The following is a 22,919-nucleotide window of genomic DNA, read 5'->3' as shown; positions in this document are numbered from 1 at the left end:
TATTTTACCCAGAGTAATAAGATGTCATCTCCAATTAGATCGTGATAAGGTTAAAGATGCATTTAAATCCCTATAACAACCACTTAAAATGCAAAGAGATATAGCTTTTAAAAACCCCAACAGATTAATTAAAATGGAATAATAAAATACATTTGATGAACACAAGGGAAATCAAGAAAGAAGGAAGAGAAGGGAAGAAACAAGATGAGGCAAATAAACCTAAATCCAATCCTATCAGTAATTACATTAAATATAAATAGGCTACACCTACTTCAGGTAATGACTGAGGAAGATCCCACTCACCTGCAAATAGCAGTTTCCAGCCCTAGGTATAATGTAAAAAGCAGCTAACCTGAAGGCACTAGAGAGAGAACAGAAACAGGCAGATCGTGGTGGAGAGTACACACTTAGAAAAGGAGGACAGCTCTAAGAAAGGATTGCCCAATTTTTGCTGCATTTAGCCTAGAAGATAGTACGGTCATCCTTGTGGGAGGCAGGGAAAGCACAACTCATAGAAGGGACGCGGGAGGGGTGTTTTGGCAAGGGGAGGGGCTGCTGGGGGAGCAGGGGGAGCACAGAAGTAAGTCCAGAGTAGCTGAAGCAGCTAAAGAGAGATAAGGGAATCATGGAAAGGCAAGAGCAGGAGAGGGCATGCCCAAATTATACCTGCCAGTATCTCTGGCTGAATCCTGAAGACTGTATATGCAGATCAGCCTCAAAGTATCTCAGTAAAGACATAAGATCTATTCTGAAACTGGAGTTGTGACCCAAGAGAGTTTCAGTTCCAGTCCATCCAAATTGTCTGCAGGACAAAAGAGACATCACTCAGCGGAGAATAACAAAATCCAGTCTCCACGATATGACATTGCCAAGATACGATACAATACTGTTCAAAATTTGAAGATTTCAAAAAATAAGTCTCATTCAAGAGTGAAAAGACCATCAACTGAGACCAACTCTGGGATCACCTAGATGTTAGAATGGCCAGAAAAGGATTTTAAAACTGATCTATAACTATCCTCAGTGATGTAAAAGAAAACATGCTCTCAATGAAAAGCCAGGAAATCACAGGAAAGAAATAAAAATTATAATAAAAGAACAAAACTAAAAATCTGGAGCTAAAGAGTATAATATCTATAAATAAAATTTCACTGGATAAACTTAATAGGCAAATAGAGATGACAAAGGAAAGATTCAGTGAACTTGAAGATAAGTCAGTAAAAGTTATCTAGAGTAAAAAGAGCAAGAATAAAAATAGGGGGAAAAAATGAAGAGAGCCACAGAGAACTGTTACATAATAGCAAATGATCTAAATGGTGTCCTAAAATTGACATGCTGAGGAGCGAGAAAGTAAGACAGAAAAATATTTTTTAATATATAATTTCCCAAAAGTGGATGAAAGACGTAACTGTACAAACTCAAGTACACAACAAACCCAGGGCAAGATAAACATGAAAAAGCCATGCTTCTGCACATCATAGTCAAACCGTTGGAAGGCGAAGAAAACAAGCAAAGCGGCAAAAGAAAAACAACACATTACCTACAGTGAACAATTCCATTAAATGTCTGTCTTCTCGCTAGCAACTATGGAAACCAAAAGAGAATGAAACAACATCTTTAAAGTGTTAAAAGGAAAAAAAAAAAAAAACCTTTCCAATCTGGAATTCCATAAACAGCAAAGAAACACTTCCAGAATGAGGATAATATAAAGACATTTTCATATAGAAGAAAACAAAGGGAATTCCTTGCCAACAAATATGCTCTTCAAAAATATTGCCAAGAGAAATCCTTCATGCTACAGACAAGTGGCACCAAATGAAGACAGAGACCTCTAGAAAGGAATGAAGAGTATCAGAAATGGCAAAAGTCTGGATGAATACAAAAAACCATTTCCTTTTTCCATTTTCTTTTTAATTCCCTTTTAATACGTAAAACTACTTAAGCCAAAACTATAAAATTGTCTTCTAGGGATTTTAAAATGTCACATAACTTAACATAAAATAACTAGCATAAAAGGAGTGGTTAAATGGACCCACTATCTACATTTAGTAGAATGTGAAAAGTTAAGTGTGTTTATTGCAATCCCTGAAGAAACCACTGAAAATTCAAGAAAGTGCAGCTACAAAGCCTACAGAAAAGTTAAACTTGTATTCTTGAAAACATTCAAATTATACCCAAATAGCACAAAAGAAAGAACAGAGAAACAACAAACAGGAGAAGCAAACAGAAAACAATAAAATGGTGACACCCAAGTCAAACCACATCAGTAATTACATTAAATATTAATGGATTAATCTCTAACTAAAAGACCAGCATTGCCAAAATAGATAAAAATACAGGACACAAGTATATACCATCTACAAGAGACACACTTTTGAAGTATAAAGACAAAGATAGGTAAATTTGGTAAGGCTGCAGGATACACTCACTATCTAAAAGCCAGCTGTATTTGTACAGACTAGCAGTGAAAAATTAGAGAAATGAAAATAAAATCAGCAACTCCACTTAAAATATCATTAAAAAACCAAAATACTAAAGAATACAATTACAAAAACATGCAAGGCCTATACACTAAAAACTACAAAGTATTTCTGAAGAACATTAAAGATGTAAATAAATGGAGAAAGGAACCCTGTTTGTGTATTGAAAGACTCGATATTGTTACGATGGCAAATCTCCATAAGTTGATCTATATGTGAATCCCATGAATATTGAATCCTGGCTAATGGTGTGCACACTGAACTACTTAAGGGAAAGTGAATGAATATCTGTGGTTCACGTTCAAAGGCATCAAAAACTAAGATGGATTTTTGGATGGAAAGATAAATAGTAAGGCAAGAACAGTAAAATACTAAAATATTAGTGGCAGAATCTCAGTGGAGGGCATGCGAATGTTCACTGTAAACTTCTTTCCTCTTTTCCCTATGGGTGAAATTTATCATAATACAATGCTGGGGAAATTATAAATATGATATATTCCCAACATCTAAATGACTATGGAGGATAATAAAATGAACACATGAGCACTCCCATCTCCTACCAACAGGATTAACAAAAGAACATCAGATATGGCCTAAGTTTCCTGGATGCCTTCAGCCCACCTCCCCTGATGCTGGTGGTCATGATGCCCGTGCAGGTTTCATGCCACTGCCTACATATGGGTGCACTTATGCACAACCAACAGAATCGGATCACGTGTCTGAACCGTACCCTGCCGTAGGTATGAGCCGACACTTTGCTTTGTTCTTCCCCTTGGCCTTAGATTGTAGAGATGTATCCAACAACTGTGACATGAAGTTCTTGTGTGAAGATTTAGCTATTTACTCATCCATTCTCTCTGGTGGATGTTTTAGCAAAACCATCTCAAGGTGTGGCCTCTCTGAGCAGAGGACCGCCACCGGGCACCCAGATTCTGGGAATGGAAAGACCCGGGTTCAAATCCTGATGTCGTGGCTTTGCAGGCTTGAGCAAGTCACGAATCTTTCTGAGGCTCAGTGGGAGAGGAAGAAGGAGACTAGTTATCTTGTCCTTTCTCTCTTTGCCCTGTCTAGTCTCTGGCCAATGCCTAACACTGGTCAAACAAAACCAGATGATAGAGACACACATATGCACTCACAGGCATGTGCACATACATACACACACACACACACACACACACACACACAGAAACACTCATCCAATGATGTTTGGGCTGCCAGGCTGGTAGTGATGAGCCAGACACATCCCTGGATGCTGTGGAGCCAGACCCTGCAAACATTTCAATCAGAGAAATGGCCCCCAGGGACAAGGAAACCCTAAGCACAGACAGGAAAGAGGGCTGTGAGTCTGGGTGCCGTGGTCAGGAAGAGTCAAGCACCAGCCACGTGCAGAAAAACATCTGCAACAAGGAAGCAGCCGCTGTTACTGCTGGTACTCCGCTGTGCCCACGGGCAGGAGGACAGCCTGAAGAGCAGAGGGCTCAGAAGCACTACTGGTTTTCCTTATCTGTGTGAGAGCCCTGAAGATAATCATTCCGACCTCCTAGCCTGGACCCCACCATGACTTCCAGGGTCAAATCGATACAACATCAAAGAGCAGCTTGGCCCAAGCCAAGCACTTACTAAATTTGAGCCACCACCAAAACCTAAGCATACTCCAATTTTCCAAAATTGGGACCTGATAGAAAGCTCTCTGCACAAATCGAAACCCCCTTTTGTAGCCAGAATCCTCCAAACTCTGAAATTGACACCCTTTCCTGCCGTCCTCTGTCGGAGCTCCCAGACTCCGTCAACTCTCCCAGGCAAGAGGGAGTCTGGGAGAGAAAACGAGGCAGAGGTGGAGCTTAGCATCGTGCACTAACTAATGGAAACGGGCTCACTAAAGGCAGAGAATGACATCTGGAACTAGCTAAACACACTGCACAAGTCATGGTTTGTTTGAAAATTAATGTTTGTTTGAAAAATAGTCACCCTCCTTCCTGTCAAAGCACGGCTGAAATCTTAGCTCTAAGCCCTAGATGTGATCTAGGCTTCAGGATTGCAGACATCAGAGCACCTGTGTCTCTGCACAGATTCCTCAAGGGAAATCTGACTTTTATTCAGAGAAAAAAATTAATAAAGCCTGGATTTGGGGTACCACCTGAGTAACATTCGCTGAACAGACTGCTGTTTGTTTCAGTGTGAAGGCAAGCACTGAGATTATGAGCGTCTGAAATGGGGGACCACGAAAGGGTATGGGCGTTGCAGGAGGCAGGCCCGGCTGGAGCCCTGGCATTGTTGATTTCTGGCTATGGGACCCTTGGGCAGGTGACCTAGTGCTTCTGAGCCTCTTCTCTGATCCCTAAGTAGTGGAAACAGCTAAGTTCCAGAGCTGTCATGAGGATGAGCGAGACAACACACATAGAATCTAGTGGGAAGCCTGGCACGTGACAGGGGCTCGTTAGGTGGATATGGTGGGCTTTGGGTTCCCCACAGTGTGTACTGGAGGGAGCTTCCAGAATCCACTTAAATGCTACTGACAGGGGCACCAAGCGTTACAAACAAAACTGCAGCCAAGTGCCTTCCTGCATTATCTTGTTTATTCTTCACGGTCCTCCTGAAAGACAGGAGCTCTTACCAGTTTTATTATATGAGAGGAAGGCAAGGCTCAGAGAGGTGACGTAATTCATACAAGGTCACACAGCCAGTAAGGAGGAGTTGAAATCTGACCAGTACCCTAATTCTAACTACTTGGAAAACTTGCCTCCCCAGCGTGTCCTGGGAGCACCGCATCCTTTGGTCATTCTGTCCTATCCTACCCACCTACATACATCCTCTTGTTTTCCTTTAATTGGTCAAAAGCTGCTCGTCCTCTGCAGCCTCCTCCTCTGGGAAGCCCACCCTGGTTAACCCCCATGGACTACACTGGTCTCCCTTCTCTGGTGTCACTTCCCGCCCATAGCGCTTCCTCAAGGACTTACTCTGTACCTCGTGTTTCTAGGTAATGCTCCAAGTCAAAATGCCAGTCCCCTCAAAGCCTTCTAGATGCACAGAGGGCCCAGACAATCTTCCTTAATTCCAGAACCCGGCAGAAAAAGTCTCATGACTTCTTCGGAGACTAACTGCTCCTGGCTTACTTCTTCATATATATTCAAATAAGAAGTGATCAGGAAGAACCAAGACTCTTCTGTAATATTCATTTCTAATTGATTTTTTAAAAATTACCACATTCAGGGCATCTGGCTGGCTCAGTCGGCAGAACGTGTGACTCTTCATCTTGGAGGCACGAGCTGAGCCCCATGCTGGGCACAGAGCTTACTTACAAAATAAATGAATAAACAGACACATTTTTACAAAAATCACCCCACTCTAGGCAAGAATCACTGACGGACACTGAGATTTATAAGTGAAAATATAATGTAAGGAAAGATATTTGCATAGTCTCACAGTATCTTCCCAGATGTTATGATTCCTAACTACAAGGGCGGGAAAGCAAGTTTCCAGTGAAGAAACTGGAAAAACACCACTTCAGCCAAGTGACCAACATCGGCGTCACTGGCAATAGGACACAACGATGTCACACACCTTCACTATGACACACCAAGGACACAGCCCTTCGTAGGCTTTCCTGCCAAATATGTACATCTTCAACCTAAATCGTGAGGAAGTCTCAGACAAACCCAAGCTGAGGAACACTTTCAAAAACGACTGGTCAGGGGACGCCTGGGTGGCTCAGTGGGTAAAGCCTCTGCCTTCGGCTCAGGTCATGATCCCAGGGTCCTGGGATCGAGCCCCGCATCCAACTCTCTGCTTGGCAGGGAGCCTGCTTCCCCCTCTCTCTCTTCCTGTCTCTCTGCCTACTTGTGATCTCTCTCTCTGTCAGATAAATAAATCAAAATCTTTAAAAATAAAAATAAAAAAATAACTGGCCAGCATGATTTGAAAGCATCAAGGTCATGAAAGAGGACCAAAAAAAAAAAAAAGACTAGGGAGCAGAATTCAGCTGACTAAGGTGCTATGAACCCTCTATGCAATGTGGGGCCCTGCACTGGGTCCTGGAGCGGAAAAAGGACATTATGGGAGAGCAACCAGAAGTTTTTAATAATGCCTGAAGGTTGGTTAATAATTTATACCAATGTTAATTTCCTGGTTCAGAAATTCCTGCTGTGATTGTGTGTGATGTTACCATTAGGGGAGACTACAATTTTTGTGACCTTTCCCTAAGTCTAAAATTATTCCGAAACAAAAGGTTTTAAAAATAAATGAAATAAAATTTAAATATACTGCATTCTGTTTGTTTCCATCACGGCACTTAGCACAGGTTTCAATTATGTATGATTTTGCTCATTTGCTTGTTTATTATCTCCCGCCACCGAGGATGTGAACTTGAATTTGAACTTGAGGGAGCGTGAGCCCACTCTCTGCAGCATGTGCTCAAGCCCTTTGGAATGAGAGGCCAGGCTGCAGATGGAGAAAACTCACTTAGAACTTAGTACTGTCTTCTCACTGTAATTGATTTTTACCATACCGTTTCATCTGAACAGGTTATACTAGTTTCTATTTAAGGTGGCAAAAGTCAGCTTTCCTTTTTCAGTGTATTTTTATGTATTTTGTGAAAGTGACTTGATCTGAAGAAAAATAGTAAACAAAAAATGCAAGAAGAGGGCGCCTGGGTGGCTCAGTCGGTTAAGCATCGGCCTTCAGCTCAGGTCATGGTCTCGGTGTCCTGGGGAGCGGGGGGCGTTGAGCCTCACGTGGGGCTCCCGGCTCAGCAGAGCCTTCTTCTCCCTCTTCCCCCCAACCCCCCACAGCTCACGCTCACTCTCTCTCATTCTCTCTATCTCAAATAAGTAAAGTCTTTTTTTAAAAAAATGCAAGAAGGCACACGGCTATGACTTGACTTATCAAGGGATGAGATGGTGGTAGTTAATGTGACAAAAAGATCCCAAAGGTGGTGTGTGAATTACTGAAGGTCAGGACATAGTGACATAGCCCATGTAGAATTAGAAATGCTGAATCAGTTCTCCCATTATAGGCAAAAGGACACTCTTGCCAGAATTGGAGCCTCAAAGTATCCCAACCTTCAATACTTACCAAACTCTTATTTACATGCATCATGAATTCACACAATCCTGATAATCTATATACTCTTTGTCGAAGAACAATGCCTTGGAATACCTCTAAACTCATTCATTCATCCAACAAATGTTTCCTGAGCACTCACTCTGTGCCAGGCACTGTTCTAGATCCTTAGGACACATCAAAGGAGACAAAATTCCCTGCTTCACAGACCTCACGTTCTAGCAGGAAGAGGTGAACCAGTAATACTGATACATCACATCACTGACAAAAGTCGTATGTTCAGAAATCAGGGCAGGGTGGGGGTAGTGGAACAGGAGTCCAGTGTTGAATGGGGAGGAGGCTGGGTCCTTTAGCACACTGGTCGCTGTTGCTGATGCAGTGAGTGGGAGAGTTGTAACAGACGAGCTCAAGGAAATGACAGAAGCAGACCATGCAGGGCCTGTGGGCCAGTGGAAGGACTCTGGCTTCAGCTCAAAAAGAGGCTTCAAGGAGAAAGGAAGGAGGTTGGGAGGCTCTTGTAGGTGTCCCACCGAGAGAGAACCCTGGCTTTATACCTGGGGTCATAGCAATGAAGGAAGTTTTATTCTGGATATTATTAGAAAGGAAGAGCACCAGTGTCTGCTATCATTCATATGTAGGGTATCAGAGAATGAGAAAAGCCAGTCACATTTGTTAGGTGTTTGGCCTGAGCAACCAGAATGACGGCACCAAATGAAGTAGAACGAGGCACCTGGGTGGCTCAGTCAGTTAAGGGTCCAACAGTTTTGGCTCAGATCATGGTCCCAGGGTTGTGAGATCGAGCCCCACACTGGGCTCCATGCTGGGCATGGAACCTGCTTAAGATTCTCTCTCTCTCTCTCTCCCTCTGCCCCCGTCCCTCTCTAAAAAGGAAGGAAAAAAGGAAAGGGTTGGAAAGGGAAAGAGAAAGGTGAATGGAAAGAGGGAGGGAGGGAAGAAGGAAGGGAGAAATGGAAGAAAGAAAGAAATGGAAGAATCATCTGAGCACAAAGGTGACGCTTCAGAGTCACTTAATGCATACAGTATCCCCATCTGCAGGTTAACAGGGAAACTATGGCACAGAGAGATTAAGTAACTTTGCCAAGGTCACACAGTTGGTATGTGGCAGAGCCAGGATTCAAACACTGGCAGATTGGCTCCAGAGTCCATGATATTAACCCCTGGGCTCCACTGCTTAACAGGATGGGAGGTCAGCCAGAGCGGCTAGCCAGAGCGGCTCTCTGTGTGAGCTGAGAGAGAGTTATTTTAAAAGATTTTTATTTATTTATTTGATAGACAGAAATCACAAGTAGGCAGAGAGGCAGGCAGTGGGGGGTGGAGGGGGAACAGGCTCCCTGCTGAGCAGAGAGCCCGATGTGGGGTTCGATCCCAGGACCCTGGGATCATGATCTGAGCTGAAGGCAGAAGCTTTAACCCACTGAGCCACCCAAGTGCCCCGAGAGACTTATTTTAATAAATCAGACATAAAGTTTTCCAGGATCTCTCTAAGCCTCACATCACAACAATGTGGGGAGTTGGAGCAGGGAAACTTTAATAGTATTTTAAACTTTCTTGGAAGTGTAACAAAGATCTACCTGAGTCCAGCCCAGCATGGCCTTGCCAGCAGCCTTCAACCCCTCTAAACCACTTTACTAGCCCTTTGCCCAAAGCCTTTTCAGTGCATGGTCAGATTCAGATACTAATGTTTAACAGAAACTACTTTGGCATTAGAGAATAATCAACTCAACTTTGTTCAAATTGGCCCCAATACAATATGCAGTCTGAAATAGCAAAGTGACATGTGAAAACACACACATCTGTCCCCTTTCTATAGGTGTTTAGTTCTGAAATTCGATCTCAGCAAATCTTGTGCACACTCACGCTTTGATCCAGGGCTCCACATCTGAGCCAGAATGAAATGTCACATTTCATTCATAAAAGACATGATTAAAACAGACAATCAGTTATGTTGGGAAACCACACATTTCCCTAGGCTGAAAAACGGTGTTTTATTTTAAGAGATGGTATATACAAATGGAAAATAGCCAGACCAAACGCAATAATTAAACTCCAACACACCACCTTGTAGCAGTCAGGACAAAGAGCCAGACCATGGCCTCTGCAGTCGTCAGCCCAGAAAGGTCTGAACTTGGCGCAGAACTGCTAGTGTCCCTTTTTATCACCTCTGCGTCCAGATCAGGGCCAAGCAGGAAGAGTCATCACATAAGATGTTCACTCCTTGTTAACCTGCCTCTGGCCTCTGCATGCCAGCAACCTCTGACCCAAGCAGACCTGAGCCTTCCCTGCTTTCCACGAAGCTCCCCCACTCCTGCTTTCCGTTGAGTCTCCGCCAGACGCAAGTGACGGTGACTGACTCCCTGGCCAGCTCTGACTAAATAGCCTCTGCGTGTATTCGTTCGGGTGGCCCACAATTTCCGTGCATTTCTCTCTGGCCATGAAAGAAAGCATGCTATAAGGAGCAAGCCTATCTAGGAAAGCATGAAGGTAAGCAGCTGGAGGCTGGCCCCGAAAGGTTCAATAGGTGGAGACTGGTCCCCACCTAGACGTGCGACAACCCGGAAGAGTGGCTTCATGTGGCAGCTCCTGATGCACAAATGCAGACCAGGCCCCCAAACCAGTGCCTCCCCACCCTACGACGTCAGCAAGCAACCCCTAACCTTTCTAAGTCTGCTTCCACATCCACAGAACCAACATGAATAACACTTTCTTCGGTGTCCCGCGTATAAATAAAGGGTTCGCGCAGAGCCCGGCACAGGGACACACAAAAATGTAAAGCGTGAGGGTCTCCTGGGGGACTCAGCCCCTCAAGCATCAGACTCTCGATTTCCCTCACCTCATGATCTGAGTCGTGAGACTGAGCCCCGTCCTGAGCCTGGTACCTACTTAAGATTCTCTCCCTCTGCCCCTCCCCCACCCCCTGCTCATGCCCACTCTCTCTAAAACAATAAAATAAAAAAACACAATTCTTTTTTAAAAAGTAAACCTGCATTTATAGTATCAATTCATACATCATAGCACCCTAATGCATCAACTATAGTAAATAACCGCACCACTTCGCACCTCAGTGAGCCTGGCCCTCTCCTGCCCTAATTCCCTAAATGATGCCAGTGGCAACGGGGCAGTCTCACTGCCTAGGGTGCCGCCGCTGGTCGTCTGGGCTCCCCGACACACGCAGGGAACGCGGTGGTGACACCCGCCTTCGGGGATGCGGCCCTAGCCCCCCTCTTGAGCATCGCATCCCCCTTTTCTCCAACAGTAGGTCAGGAGCCTCACAATGCGAGCGCCCGCAGGAGCCGGAGGACGACCCAAGGGGGAGAGGAAGGCCGGTGTGCGACACCGGGGACGTCTGGGGGTGGCGGGACACTGGGCAGGGCGCGACGCACCCCTCACCACAGCCAACGCCAAGGTTAGAGCGTGGCCGCGCTCTCCAATCCACATGGGAACGCCAAATGCGCTGACACGCATGCGCGGGCGCACGCACCGCCCCCCGCACGCGCGCACACGCACGAAACCCCACGTATGCACGCGCACCCACCCCACGCATGCGCGCATGCACGCACCCCCTCCCACGCATAAACGCGCACGCGGCCTGGATTTCACCGTGGCCGACAGTGCAGGCTCTAGGCCAGATGCTTGTCCCCCGGGGCAGCACCAAGGCTCCACAACTGCAGTTGAAACAAAGGTGTGCGGACATTCCTCGGGTTGACCCGCCTCCTCGTGGTCCCTCTCCGTCTCCTGCCCCGCAGCATCAAAGCCCAAGTGGGAGTGGAAAGGCCCAGGAGGCTCTCCCCAGGAGGACGCCCTGAGCGCGCTGAAACCAAGAAGGCCCGTGGCTGCTGCTTCCTACTCCTTCCCTGGTGCTGACAGTCCGTGCTTGACCTCCCCGGGCCGAGTCCGAGCGAGAGCGCACTTCAGCTCTCACATCAGCTTCCGCGGGAGGGAACCGGACTCGGGGGTTTCTGCCCCGCACCACGGTGACACTGCGGGGCCTCTCCAGTCTCCACGTGGGCTCCTCTTCCAGCCTCCTCGGCCTCCCCCTCCCTAAATTAGCCCCCAAGCTCTGGCATGGCTGCTGCACACGCACAGTCTGGGTGCCGCAGCTGCCCCTCCTGTCCTCCAGCCAGGAAAGGGGCTGCGAGGGAATGAAGGGCCCCTAGAGCCTTCCCAGAGCTGGACCGCCTTGTGCACATGCCCCACCCTCCCGCTCCCGAGCTGTGCGGCCTTGGGCAAGCTACGGAACCTCTCTGTGCCTCAGAAAAATAGGGATAACAGTAGTACTCCCCTCCTCGGGTTGTTCATTGCTGGAATTCAGTGAGTTACTGCATGTGAACAACTTAGAAACATGGCCTGGACCATTCTCGGTGTTCAGTGAAAGTTAGCTAGAACCATTTATACCATTTCCCTGGCCCGAAATGCCTTTTCCAACCAGGCTGCAGCACTTTCCTGACCACCAGACCATCTGTTCTCCCTTTCCCCAAACTTCTCACCCAGCAATGTTCTCTCTACACCAAGGATGGCGAATAAGTTAAGTGCCAACCATGCCATCTCACAGGGACATGTAGGGGCTACCAGGAGTCCTGGACTCAATGCTATAACTGATTAACGATGTCTGCCATGGCAGAGGGGGTGCTGGAGCACTGCAGTAGATTAATAATGTCTGTCCATGCAGAAGGCACGCTCAGCGGTGTGAGAGCAGAATCCAAACCTTTGCCATTCTTGGTCTAGAGCAAGCATCTGGTGCTGCCTTGTGGAAGGAATCTCTGCAGAGCGAGAACAGGGCTTTGGACCACCCCAACCCCACCACTGGAGTGACTAGCACAGGGCTGGGTCCAAACTAAGTTCTGGCTCAATTATCACCAAAACTAACTCCAGAGGCTTCAAACGGGAACTGGGCTTCCTGCTGGCTTCTAAACCCACTTGGGATCTGTGGGAGCCTCGGTTTCCTATCGCAGGCCCCGAACGAACACACTTTCTGGCACATCGGCCTCCCTCAGAATCAAAGGGACTACACTGGGCTTATGATTAATTCCGCCTTCTCACCTGCAACCAGAAAAACAAGGCTTACTTACATGGTACCACCACCTCAGCATCTGAGAGCTGGGAAAACAACCATAGGCTTACACTTGGGGACGACGCTGTTCCAAGACCTCCACCAAGTTGACTGATCCTCACAGCAACCCAAGACATACAGCCCATCATAATTCCCATCTTACCTATGAGGGAACAGAAGCCCATAGAGGTTAGATGACTTGCCCCAGGGCACACAGCTGCTATGGGCAAAGCCACTGCTGCATCCCACTGCAAAGCTTTGTGAGCAAAATAAGCTAAATGCAGGTTTGTCCCCCTAGCACAGACTAGTAACACACTTTTTCCAACCCTAAAACTGCATCTTTGTCATACCAAGACTGCTGATTTACCTTACCAAAGGATTCTTTACTGATTCTTCACTTTGATGAAAACCTGAGCGGTCAGAGACATTGTCTTGGAAGACTCTTTCCTATAGTTGGAAAGTGGAATTCATTTACAAAGTTTCAACTTACAGGCAGCAAGTCTAGGCCCGCAGTGACGGGTTCAGAGTGTCACTGGAGAGCTTACCTGTCAGCCCAAGAAGCTGCTCTCAGAGCACTTGTTCCTGATCCTAGCTTCACAACAGAATGACTTGGGGAACTTTTAGAGAATATAGATGCCCAGGGCCTGTGCCCTAAGACCCTGTTTCTCGACTGTGCCATCTTGCATGGGTATCTATTCCGTGTTTGTCAGTTTCCTCTCAACATGGAATGCTCAGCATATCAGCAACACTACATAACGGCCGATTCGCTGATGACCAAAAGTTGATTTCTATTCCACCCAACCCAGCAAAGCCACTTACCTAAGAGTGAAGTGGTCTGCCACAGAGCTGCTGGTCAGAGAGACCAAAAAGGTGGCCGTGTCCCCTTCCCGGATGAGGTTCAGGGGAACTGAGATGACAACGTTCTCATCCAGGCTCACCAGGGACCACTTCAGATCGTCTTGAGTCGGGTAGACCACCACACTCCCGATCCTCTCCCGGGCTGGAGGCACGTGCTGGGGGCTGTCCTGGCCGGAGTGGATGTTGTTCTCCCATTTGCCCTCCTCCTCCAGTGGACACTGGCCGGCCTGGTCAGCCGGGTAGAGCGTGAAGAAGAGCTCCATTGCGGTGCCCCCCAGGAGGGCCGGGATCTCCTCCTCGGGCTCCAGGTCCAGCCCAGAGCTGAACCACTCAGGCAGCAGCTCCAGCTCCGCCACACACAGCCCCGGGTCCCCTTGCAGCCGACAGCTGGCCGCCACTTCCCTAGCCTCGGGGAAGGCAAACATCTTGACACACGGTAGATTTTCCTCGGGGTCACCGTCGTCCCAGTCCATCCCGGTGATGTAAAACAAGGTCTGCACTTTGGGTCTGTTGGAGTAGATGGAGCTGTCCAGGATGTGGGATTTCAGCTTCCAGTTGAAGGGAAACTTCTCCACGTTTCCAAAGGCTGGGGAAGTCAACAAGAGCTCCTGGGGGATTGTCTTCTCTGCTGAAAATGGGCCATAGCTGGCATTGACGGTCGGGGGGGTCCTGGCCCGGTAGATAAAGAAGGACTCCACCCGCGCCTGCAGACTGGAGTTCCTCGTGATGTCCTGGTTGGCTTCCTTAAGGAAGAAGGCCTCCTCCGCGTCGGCGATGTGGAAGCTTGTGGGCAGATAGGCGGGAAGCGAGGAGAACCTCTGCAGACTATCCACGATCCCCCGGCTCTCCGTCTCTGTGCGAGAAAGGAAAGGGAAGGAAGAATGAAGGGTGGGCCCTACAAAGCCAGGAAACCAACACAGTGCGGTCTGCACCCACCACCCCAGCAAACCACCCCCGGCCACACTGGGCCTCCCCTGGCCTCTCACAAGGTGCCAAGGGAATCTTCCAAACCAGCCACTGTGGAATGGGAAGGAGCTCATTTACCACTGACCCAATAGTCTGTGTGTGCACAGTACCCCCCACCCCACCCAAGGGAAAACATCCCCTCCACCTGCTCTCCAAAGGCCCAAGTTCAGGGGATCACAGCCTTCTTCACTATGTCGCCCCACAGAGAGGAGGCTGCATGCCTGCAAAGACTACCCAAGCCAGCATTGTGCCATCGTACAGGACTTGCTACTGCTTCCTTGTTAAGATAGTTACACTTCTTCCCGTCCCTCCCAGACACGGCGTCTTCAAGGACATTCAGGCATCTCTGTGATTCCGATTGAAAGGAGGGTGAAGCTATGGCTCGGTGTCCCCACTTCTAGAAAGCTCACCTTCTGAAATCTTAGCGGGAGTGCACAGGGACTGATCCATCTACAAGGACGCTCCCCGCAGCATCGTTGTTGAATTGCACACAAACTTGGGAGCGCACATGCGAGAGCCAGAATCCCGCTCTCTGGCTTCCTAACAGAGCCACTTGAGCGAGCTACTTTAACCTCTCCGAGCTTCAAACGTCCTCATGTAGCGTAGGATATAAATGTAACTTCTACCTTATTGGGTTATTGTAAGGAGTAATGAGTTAGTAATACAAAGCTTTCAGAACAGCTCTGACCCACCCGTAAATATCCACCAGTCGTGCTATTGTTACTAGCATTACTATTTCTGGTTGAAACATTCTAAAGGTTTATCAATAGGAGACCAGATAAACTATACGTTTTTACAGTGGGATAACAGGCAGCTGTAAGAAAAATGAAATGGAGCTACATGGACATACTTGAACAAATGTCCACAACATGCCACTCACTAAGTATAAAAAATTATAAATTATAAATGTATCCTACTTAGATTTTTTATAATCCTACTTAGATTTTTTAAGGTTCTGTAGGTATGTGTATATAAATGTACGTATAATTATGTTTGTGTGTCTATAGAACCAAAGAGAAAGGGTTTCACTTTTTTTTAAGAATTTTTAAGAATTTTTTTAAGAATTTATTGATTTTTAAGAATTTATTAATTTAAATAAATTAAGAATTTATTTATTTATTTGAGAGACAGAGATCACGAGTAAGCAGAGAGGCAGGCAGAGAGAGAAGAGGAAGCAGGCTCCCCGCTGAGCAGAGAGCCCGATGCGGGGCTCGATCCCAGGACTCTGGGATCCATGACCTGAGCCGAAGGCAGAGGCTTAACACACTGAGCCACCCAGGTGCCCCAGGGTTTCACTTTTTGACATCTATGTTTCTACTTTCTTTAAATTTTTACAAGTATGTATTATTTTGTTATTTAAAATATATACATAAACGTGCAGATGTGTGTTTGTATACATATGTGTATGTGCGTGTTTCTTTCATGCGGGAAAACACAGACCCAACAAGCTTTTTCTAACTAAAGAGAGTCCACCAGGAACCAGGGTTGGCAAATCAGGCTAAGAACACACAGGGCTCCTTCTCTGCCCCGAAATAATAAATCTAGATCCAGCACAAGAAGAAATGCAACCGGGCAGCAGTGTTTGAGATGTAGCATTGCTAGAGGATAAAAGGCAAGTATATACCACACCACAGACCCTAACTCCTGGCAACTTTTTTTTTTTTTTTTTTTTTTGGTCTGCAGCCATTACAAATTCTGCAAAGAGTGCTTCTCTATTGATTTAATTTCGGGGGCCCCTTTTCAGGGCTGTCCTTGAGATTTCCTAGTCCAAAGCTCTCCTTGCCCAGAGGAAGACAAAATTGTAATTAAGAGATTGGGGAAAAGATACAATCACAGAGGGGCTGAGGCATCCTTCCTCCGAGAAGGTGTTCAGAAAGCAAGTTCACCACAAAATACTGCATGATCTCACTAGCATGTGGAACCTAAAATAGTCAGATTCTTAGAAGCAGAGAGCAGGATGGTGATTGCCAAGGGCTGTGGTTGGGGAGGGGAAGTGGGAAGGTGTTGGTCAAAGGCTACAAAGTTTCAATCATGCAAAATGAATAATCTCTGGAGAGCTAATGCAGGGCACGTGACATAGTTAACAATCCTGTATTGTATGCCGTAATGTGCTAAGAGGATGGATTTTCAATTAAATCGAAACACACACACACACACACACACACACATACACGGTAGCTAGGTAGAGGTAATGAATATGTTAATTAGCTTGGCTGTGATTATGTAGACATGAGTACTTCTATCAAAACATCAAACTGTACCTCTTAAATATATATACTTTTTATATGTCAATATCTCAAGGAAGGAAGGAAGGACAGAAGGAAGGGAGGGAGGGAGGAAGGATCTTTTCAAGTGTCACCAATATGGCCAGTCCTTGTGAGATTAATTACTGGAGAAGCAGGGTTATTACCCATCCACTCCTCCAATTATCTATCTAGCTACATTTACCACTCATTTGTCTTATTTCCAGCACTGTGGCACATAGGGCTATCACAGGGACAAGACAGATGTGATTTCTGCCCCCAAGGAGCTGGCACATCTAACATACATGAAGCAATTAGGGAACCGAACATTAACACCCTTAAAAATGTCCATCCCAGATTTCCCCACCTAGCAGTCAAGCTCGGGAAATAATCCAGAGACCAGGAAGGAGACCAATGTGCAAGCAGGTTCATCACAAGCGTGATTTATCAAGGCAACATGCCAGAAGCAACCTAAAAGCCCATCGCGAGGGAAGTGACTGAGTAAATGAGGAAAGCCGTACTGTGTGTGTGACCCTGAGCAGTCAACAGCACCATGACTTCAACAAACATTGAGGATCGTGAGAAAATGCTTACAACATGGTGGGGAAGAAGCAGACATCAAAACTCTATTTAAACTATCCCAAATCTGTTTAAAATATATACACGTAAGCACAAAATACGTATTATACTATACATACTATATATTGACTTTCATGATACAGATACACGTTTCCTCCAGAATGTACCCTATGAGTTGGGTAGGATTTGGAGAAAACACGGGGCGGGGGGGGGGGGAGCGCGGGGGGAATGATTTTGAAGAATTAGCCTCATCTAAAGAAAAGTTTTAGCTACTGCCGCCACCAAGGGGCAATTTGTATTTTGACAATGTCAAGCTATGCAGAAGCGCCATCCCATATGAAATTTAAATTAGTTTTTCTGTTGGTTTATTTCCCCTCTCCAAACCAGGAATTGCAATTCTAGGTGAATCTGACCATGAAATAATTGGCAACAAGGGAACATCTGCCTTGAGCAGCATGAGAGCACCCTTCAGCGGAGCAAAGTGGGCGCCCAGCCGACCAGACTTGGGAAGAGGTAGGGCCAAATTTCACCTTCTGACAAAACGCAGGGGAACCCCATGGCAATGTTTAAATTCTGACTTATTTATAAATGTGGAAAAGGAAATTAAAATTATGCAGTTTAATATGCCCTGTTCTCATTGTGCATCAGCTCTTTTTTTTATCATTTATGTCAATATTTGTACCACTCAAAAATTGATTTACAAGAAATTTAAAGCTGTGCCTCCTCTCTTGTTTATTGTGGCCAAAGCCTGCATTTTATCTGAAATAACAGTGTGAGGTTTACAATCCTGCCCCACCATAACTCAAGTAAAATGCAGTACAAATTTTGTCTGAGAGCTTATATAGGCAGCCATAAACATCAGCTGCCAGGGCCTCACTTTGTCCTCGAACCAGGTTGCAACAAAATATGATATCCGAATTTAGGAGTATTTTATAAAGCCATGGGACTGTGTGCTGAGAAATACACCCATGGTCTGAGAAGCTACCACCCGTCCCTCTGATCTCCAGACGTCATATAGTGGCCCCATTCTTTTTCCTGTTGGCAGGTAGACCATGCGACCCGAACTAAGGAGCCCCTATTCAGTCTGCTGGCTTCCGAGAGAACTATTCACCACCCCGTCCGGAGGAGGCGGGCCCTGAGAGCATGAAATGAAGGAGTCTTAGGAGGCCCAGATGAACAGCGCTTTCATCACTGTGCTCCTTATGAGTCAGAAAGAGAGTCAAGCTCAGGTTCATCGAGAACACAAGGTGTGCGGGAGGGATGCTGTGCGTCTTGGGTGGGGAACCTTCCAGAATGAAGCAATCCACAGGGCACAGGGCATGGAGAGGGGAAGCCTGGCGGGGTTCACTAACATCGCCAGCCCAACGTGGTAGCTAGTTACCAATCTTGTGGCTACCAGTCACCCACCAAAGGGTAACGGCCTGGACATTTCTGCAGCTGAATCTCTTTTTCTAATTCCCACAAGAAAAGCCGGGCCCGCGGAGCCAGGTGTAGAAGGCTCTCCTTCCAAGGGGCCGGGGGCCAAAGTCTTTGAAAAACACCAGCAAAAAAAAAAAAAGAAAAGAAAAACACCAGCAAGACACATTCCTCACTGATCTGTGGAAGTGTGCCCCTAACACCTGGTAATTCTCAACCCTAGCTGTGCAGGAGATACACAGGGTAGGAAACATATGAATCATCCCTGGTGGGTATGAATCAAATCATTACCACCAATTTGATTTAGATGGCCTCAGGCGGGGCTGATTGTCTCTGTGTTCCCTAGATGACTCCACTGAACATCAATGATACCACAGAAAAGACAGGAGCTGCTTTGTGTCTACCCAAAAATCAAGTCATCCATTGCCTTGGGGGGGGGGGCAAGTTTTGGGTCAGATGCCAACAAGTTCATTAAGGATTAGCTAGGACTATAAATTACAGCAAGAGGAAAACATAAAATATAGAGACGTCACCACTTACATAATCCTTGCAACATACCACCTTACAGGGAGCGACCCTTCGTCTTCCCAATCGTTTGATTAGGAGGATCTGATTATTGTCCCCACCCGTAGATGGGGAAACTGAGGCATTGGGGGGGGGGGTTCTGTGACCTGCTTAAGATCACACAGCCAGTGAGCAGCAGAGGTGGGATTCCGTACAAGCTGGCCAGCTCCGGGCAGAGCTCGGGGTCCCAGCCACCACGTTCTGCTGCCACGGGAAAGCTCGGCAAGCAACATCTACCCCGGGAGAGCTCAAGCCATGACTCAGAGGAACTGCCAATGTGCCTCTGAACTGGCCGGCTCTCAAAGCACAGGATGAGATCACCAGTTGGACGCTGTCCATAAGATGAAAGCCAGAAGCAAAGCTTTTCCTGGCTCTGAGAGAGATTCCTCTGTGGGGTGCTCCTGAAGGGACCCTGCGGGGTAGCACAGCACCTTACAAAAAAAAAAAAAAAAATCCTACCCTTTTTATCTCCCTCCTTGAACAGGCTTCCTTCCCAGACCAGCTGAGGGCTTAGAAAGAAGTAGGGGGCACGACACTGGAGATTATATCCCCAGGCAAAAGCTGGGGGTACAAATATTCTACAAAGGCCAACGCACAATATTTAAAAGAGAAGGGAGGGAATCAATCTTTTCACTCATGATGTGCACCACTCCCTTTATGCCTAGAAAGCCCTCCCCATGTCCCAAGATCAAATACACGCTCACAGATGCCTTCACCTAGTTTTCTGTAGGTGGGGGCATGCAGACACATGGGTGGGTCCTCATTTTTACACTGAATTTTTTTTATTGAGGAATCTTCGACAATTAAAAATTATATATATTGCAGATGCACACTTTGATGATTCGATACACAGATAGACATATTGCGATGAAATAATCTCTGCAGTCAAGCTAATTCATCTCAGAGGGTGATGGGTATGTGAATGAGCCTGAATTTTTTTTTTCCTTTTTTCTTTTTTTGGTAGCAAGATGATAGATATCCCCTCTTTGCGGATTTCAGGTACTGCATTTAAGTGCTGAATCCACCTGCCAACTCTAGGTGCATGATGTGAAGGGAGACTCTGACAGCAGTAGTGTACACCGGGTACACTGAATCAGCCAGTGGTAGTATTTTCTTTGACTTCACAGTTTAGCAGGAGAGGGGGATTGTGGGAAAACTTGGGAATGAAGCCTTTAAGAAGGTAACTGAGTTCAAATGAGGCCATGGGGCAGGGCCTAATCCAGACGAGGGGTGTCTTCATAAGGACAGGGTCGTGTGCATGCACCCATGGGTGTGGGGACACAGGAGAAGCTGTCTACCATGCGAACAGAGAAGCCTCGGAAGAAATCAACCTGTGGACACCAGGATCTTGGGCATCTGGCCTGCAGATTTGTGAGGAAATAAACTCCTGTTGCTGAAGCCACTCGGTTTGTAGTTCTTTATTAAGGAGGTCCTGGAAGCTCACACCGGGTTACTATTCTATATCAAATTTCTATTAGCTGGACTTCCCTACGTTTTGCCTTCCATGCTAACTGTAGAATCATTTTGTCAGCTCCCATGCCAGAACTCAAGCTGACTCTTACCTGGAGGCAAGGCTCCTGCATATGGGGGTTATGAATGCCTTTCAAATTTCTGATATATTTTTCTATGTGTTTTCAACTCTTGTAGAATGAACATGTTGTGCTTATTCAAGCTAAGGGAAATATTGACATTTTTCCCTTAGAAAGAAAGATACAGAATTTGATTTCAAGTGGTAGACTGAACACATTTCCCCACATCTCCACAGAAGCCCCACAGAAATAAAAACATAAAAGTACAAAGGAGGAATAAACCTATTATCTAGAGAAATGAAGGAAGGCCACCTGAAGAAAAAGTATTTCAACAAGTTTCTGGAAGACAAGTGGATGAGAATGCACTGATGGGCAAGACAGCAGAGGGATCCTTGGGCTAGAACATTCTGTGAGTGCTGCAGAGAGGCTCTGGGCTACTCTGCCCACCAGGACCCAGACTCAATGTTGGCACACACAGCAAGGATGGGGGGGGGAGGCTGGAAAACAGGGGAGTAACTAAACTCTGTAGATGGGACATCCACTCCAGGCAGATCTCCTCCCACACCCCCCTCCCTGAGGAAAGGCAGAATACTTATCTCCAGTCAAAACTCAACCCTTCTCTGACTGCATTAACCCTCGAGATAAATGTCAGTCATCCAAGGGTGGTGGGTGCTGGTGCTCTCCTGCTGAGAGGGGATGTAAGCGGGATAGCCGCCGTGCAACAATGGGAACCAAATTTACACACGGAGAAGGTCACGCGGGAAGTCAGAAGGAGCTAACCACAACACGAGATAAATGAATAAACAAAATAAAATAAGCTCCTACTTGCCTAAGCCTCTGGGGCCAGAGATTTCTGTCACCTGCAGCCAAATACAATGTGAACTGCTAAGAACACAGTAGGAAGGCGTGTACATGAGCTTAGTCCTCCTCTCTTATACAGAGAGCATTGCTGTCTAAATGCATTACTTGTGTTAACATGAGGCATAAAGGTGGAGCAGTATGTACAGTGATTGAAATCATCAGCCGTAGAACTGGAAGCAGAAATGGCGGGCCACGGCTGGCTTTGGGGAGGGAGATCAAAGACACAGAGGGATGGAAGACTAGTGCCTCTCTTTGGAAGTTATGCCGTATCATTTTATTTTTCCCATATGCACTTAGGGCTGTGACAATGAGCAGGCTTTGTCTGCTCAAACCTGACACTAGCCAAGCAGGGGAGGGCAGCATTGAACAGTGTTGGAAGTTGGAGCAGGGGAGTGAGGGGAGAGCAGCTTTAGTCTAGACAATGAGGCATCACATCTGTGGGAGAGATGGCTACCTGTCAAAAAAAAAAAAAAAAAAAAAAAGAAGAAGAAGAAGAAGAAGAAGAAGAAGAAAAGAAAAGCCCTCCTCTCCATAGCATTACATGTGGCTGCTCGGCCAGGAATTTTCCCAGCCTCTTCTACATCCAGGGGCCATGGCACGAGTTCTGGCCAATGAAATATAGGTATTGCATATTACTGTGAAGCCAAAATCGTTATCTTTTACCTTCCAGCAGGGAGAAGAGGAGTCTGAGGTCCCAGGTGGTGATGGAGCTATGAGCTGGAAGGAGCCTGGGCCCCTGAGTCTCCGCCTGGAGGAGAGCCTGCCGAGCGTGAACACCCACACTGGATGTGAGCAAGGAACTATCCGGTGCACTAAGCCACTGCAACGTTTGTAAATGACAGCTGCTACCAACACTGCACCAAGACCACGTAGTCTGGGCTAACAATTCCGACAGCTGCGAGCCTGCCCTGACAAAAACATACAACAAACCACACACCTCTTCCTTCATGGAAATGGGCTTTTGTTAGCGCGAAGGAGAAAGATGTTCAGAGGAACGGAATGAGGGGCCGTAAAACCAATGTGAGAGACTTCCGTGGGCACCAGATGTAGAAAGAGCATTATTAAACGGATTATATAGATCTTAGTGACAGTAATTTTGACCTCCTATAGGCACCGTCAGCTGTTAAACAGTAGGAAATGTTGATGACCTTGTTCTAATTTCCATTTATATTTATTCTAAATTGGACACCTCCGAGATTGTTTAAATAAAAAAGGGAAATTCACTAAGTGATGCTGACAGCTCAGCCCCTGTCTGCGGGGGAGGCTGCTGAGGCTCACTAGAGCAAAGGGACAACTG

The 22,919-nt window shown here is 46.5% G+C and overlaps 1 protein-coding gene across 2 annotated transcripts in view; it reads right to left on the bottom strand.

Annotated features, from left to right (window-relative positions):
- Positions 1–22,919, bottom strand: part of TMEM132B (transmembrane protein 132B) — a gene marked incomplete at both ends in the record, with an annotated part of 344,057 nt that overhangs the window by 189,833 nt on the left and 131,305 nt on the right. Inside the window, one exon of one of the 2 annotated variants that reach the window (XM_080821852.1) lies at positions 13,426–14,317. In XM_080821852.1, the coding sequence (XP_080677978.1) occupies positions 13,426–14,317 (892 nt within the window). Of the gene's footprint in view, positions 1–13,425; positions 14,318–22,919 lie in introns of those variants that run through there. The other variant, XM_080821853.1, reaches the window with a different exon arrangement.

This window comes from Martes martes (assembly GCF_963455335.1).
Source record: "Martes martes genome assembly, chromosome: 13".
NCBI classification, from domain to species: domain Eukaryota; kingdom Metazoa; phylum Chordata; class Mammalia; order Carnivora; family Mustelidae; genus Martes; species Martes martes.
The sequence above is the reverse complement of the archived record's forward strand: the minus strand, read 5'-3'. Positions and strand labels throughout refer to the sequence as shown.